At 37.5% G+C, this 3,233-nt stretch overlaps 1 protein-coding gene across 1 annotated transcript in view; it reads left to right on the top strand.

Moving 5' to 3' along the window:
- The window catches only part of LOC106869517 (elongator complex protein 4), a 113,698-nt gene that overhangs the window by 86,515 nt on the left and 23,950 nt on the right, over positions 1-3,233 (top strand). The window contains exon 2 of the mRNA XM_052976836.1: positions 2,801-2,899. Within this exon, the coding sequence (XP_052832796.1) occupies positions 2,801-2,899 (99 nt within the window). The remainder of the gene's footprint in view (positions 1-2,800; positions 2,900-3,233) is intronic.

Here is a 3,233-nt window from a genome sequence, read left to right on the forward strand (position 1 = left end):
TTTTTTTTTTTTTTAGTTTGTTAAATAAATTATTTCAGATGTTTGTCTTCCTTTGGTTTTCAAACTAAACCAGTAAATTAGAATATGTTGATATTTACTAATGACTTAATTTCAGCAAGCTGGCAGAATCGTTAGGATGCTGGGCAAAATGCGTAATGGCATTTTGTCTGCCTTCACATTCTGAGTTCAAATGTTACCAGGATCGACTGCCATTCATCCTTTTAGGGTTGATAAAATAAGTATCAGTTGAATACTGAGGTGGATGTAGTCGACTTACCCCACTCCTCAGAATTACTGGCCTTGTGCCAGAATTTGAAATCAATATTTATTAATGATTCAAGGCAGAATTGTTATCACACCAAAAAAATTGCTTAGCAGTTTTTCTTCCAATTTTATATTTTGAGCTCAGATGCTGCCAACATCAACTTTGCCTTTCATCCTTTTGCAGTCGATAAAACAAGTACCAGTTGAACACCGGGGTCGATGTAATTGATTTACCCACTCCCCAAAATTACTGGCATTGTGCCAAATATTAAGACCAGGATCTATTTCCAGACGAGATGACAAAGGACTGAGATACCTGGCACCTTGTTGTACTCAAGAAGACCCGTCCTCCACAGCAGAAGTGTCAAGGCCGCTCCCCCTGGTGAAAGAGGATTGACCTGCAAGAGTCCTCTGCTGGTGCCATGTAAAAGGCACTTGTGCCGGTGCCACATAATAAGCACCCATGCTGGTTTCACATAAAAACGCTCATGCCAGTAGAACATTAAAAGCACCCAGCACCCACTGTAAAAATAGTTGGTGTTAGGAAGCTAGGAAGAGCATCCAGCCATAGAAGCCAAGCCATATTAGGCTGGAACCTGGTGCAGCTTCCTAGCTTGCCAGCTCTGGTCCAACCATCCAACCCATGCCAGCATGGAAAATGGATGTTAAAGGATGATGATAATCTATTAAAAGAAAGAGAGCTTCAAATTGGAGAAAATAATCATTGTGATATTTTGGTGTCATCTTTACACACAAACATGGAATTTATGTAAGGATTATTCATTGAGGAAATGTGTGCTGATCATGCTTTCATTAGGGAATGGCAAGGATTTTAAAAAATTAATATACTAATATATTTTAAACATAGGCACAGGTATGGCTGTGTGGACAGGTACAGGTGTGGCTGTGTGGACAGGTACAGGTGTGGCTGTGTGGTAAGAAGTTTGTTTCCCAACTACATGGTTCTGGGTTCAGTCACGCTACGTGACACCTTAGGTATGGGTCTTCTCATGCCAAAGCCTTGTGAGTGGATTTGGTAGACGGAAACTAAAAGAAGCCTGTTGTGTGTGTGTGTCTTTGTGCATGTGTTTTTTCTCCCACCACCACTTGACAACCAGTGTTGGTGTATTTACTTCCTCGTAACTTTAGCGTTCAGATTACTTTGTGAAAATAATTCTTATTTATTCATTCTGTTTTGAATTATTCATGCAATATCTTGTAACTTTGACTGTATTTTTTAGGATAACATTTCAGGTTAAGTATAAGAGGGCAGATCTAGCCAATTTGAACTTAAAATAGACAGAATATTTTAACCACTTTAAATGCTAGAAGGTTAATTAATTATCCTTAATTACCCATACAGCTTTAACTTTTTAGCATTTAATCCAGCCATACTTGGTCCAAATATCTTACCTGTTTTATGTTAAAACTGACCAAACAACCTCTGATTCCTACCTTACAATGTCATTCTAAAAATATACAAACACACCATTGAAATCTCTAAGATAATGTGTGATTAATTCAAAACGATGTGAATCAATAAGCATTACGATTGACAAAGAAATCTGAATGCTACAGGGTTAATGATTTATTTTTGATTTTGTAGATTATCTTTGGACAAAAATATACTTAACTTTTTTCTATATCAGAAAACATAATTTACTGATTGACAAACATGTCTAACCTTTTAGCATTCAGATTTCTCTGTCAAATGTAACACTTATTTAATTTATTCCCATTAATCTAAATTAGTCATTCAATACCTTGTAGCTTTGAGATTTCAATGACACAATTGTGTGAGAGGCCAGATTTGGCCAGTTTGAATATTTTGACTGGATATGGCTGGTTTAAAAGGACCCACAGTTGTATAGGCCAAAACATAGGTCCATAGTTGTCCCTTGCCTACAAAAATCAAACTGTCCTTTCTTTAAGCATGTAAATTAACTCAAGGAATTTAGGGATGTGTAGCCCTGGACAAACACTGTTTGAATTTTTGAAAAAAATGATACAGTTATGTCAAGAATAATTTTGATCATAAGTCTACTTGATAAAGGCTGACCTGGGGTTAAACAACAACTGTAACCACTAATACTAACTACTATAGTAAACATTAGATAAGGTAATCCTAGATACATTATGCCTGATAAGATCACAGCTTGGACAGCTTTGATCATGGATCTACCGGATCAGGACTGACCTATGACTCAACAACAACAACAACAACAACAACAACAACAACAACACTATTATAAATACTGACTATTCTGGTCACTAATACTTTTATACTGTTCCTTGGCTAATTTAGACATAGGTAGACTCTCTATGAATAAAAAAAACAGGGTGTTCGCAGCTGGAACCTTTAATCATAGATTTAATTAAACAGGACCAACATATGGTCAACAACAACAATAAGCAAGGTATCATAACTAAGCACTGGCTCTTTGAAAAGACCCCCCCCCCCCATGTATTTGTAGACCTTTTCAGTTGTGACTACATTAGAGTTTTATATTAATAGTGGTAACTCTTCTCTTTGCAGGTGGCGGCATTGCTGTTGGTTCCTTGGTATTGATTGGTAAATATATCTCTTGTTATTTGTTGTCTTGCATCATGTTGATAGGAGGGCTAAAACTGAGTTGTTGGTAATGAGGACTGAAGCAAACCCAGGGGTTAGCTAGTCTTAACTTGATCTGTGCAATGTAGAAGTTGAACGTTGCTACCATTTACCTCCCCTTCTCCCTAGAGTCACTCATTTTGAAAATCCATCTCTCACTCTCAATGTCATCCTTTCCCACTTTGTTTTCCATGGATCACCCTTTACTGTGCTTCCAGTTACATCTCTCTCTCTCTCCTCTCAGCTACATCTTAGAACTGCCACACTTCATCTTTAACACGTCTCTTATCTGCAACTATTCTCATCACTGTCACATATCTGTCACTAATAGCTCCCCCCCTCCCCCACCTTTGTCCCC

The sequence above is a fragment of the Octopus bimaculoides genome, chromosome 25 (assembly GCF_001194135.2).
Source record: "Octopus bimaculoides isolate UCB-OBI-ISO-001 chromosome 25, ASM119413v2, whole genome shotgun sequence".
Lineage (NCBI taxonomy): Eukaryota > Metazoa > Mollusca > Cephalopoda > Octopoda > Octopodidae > Octopus > Octopus bimaculoides.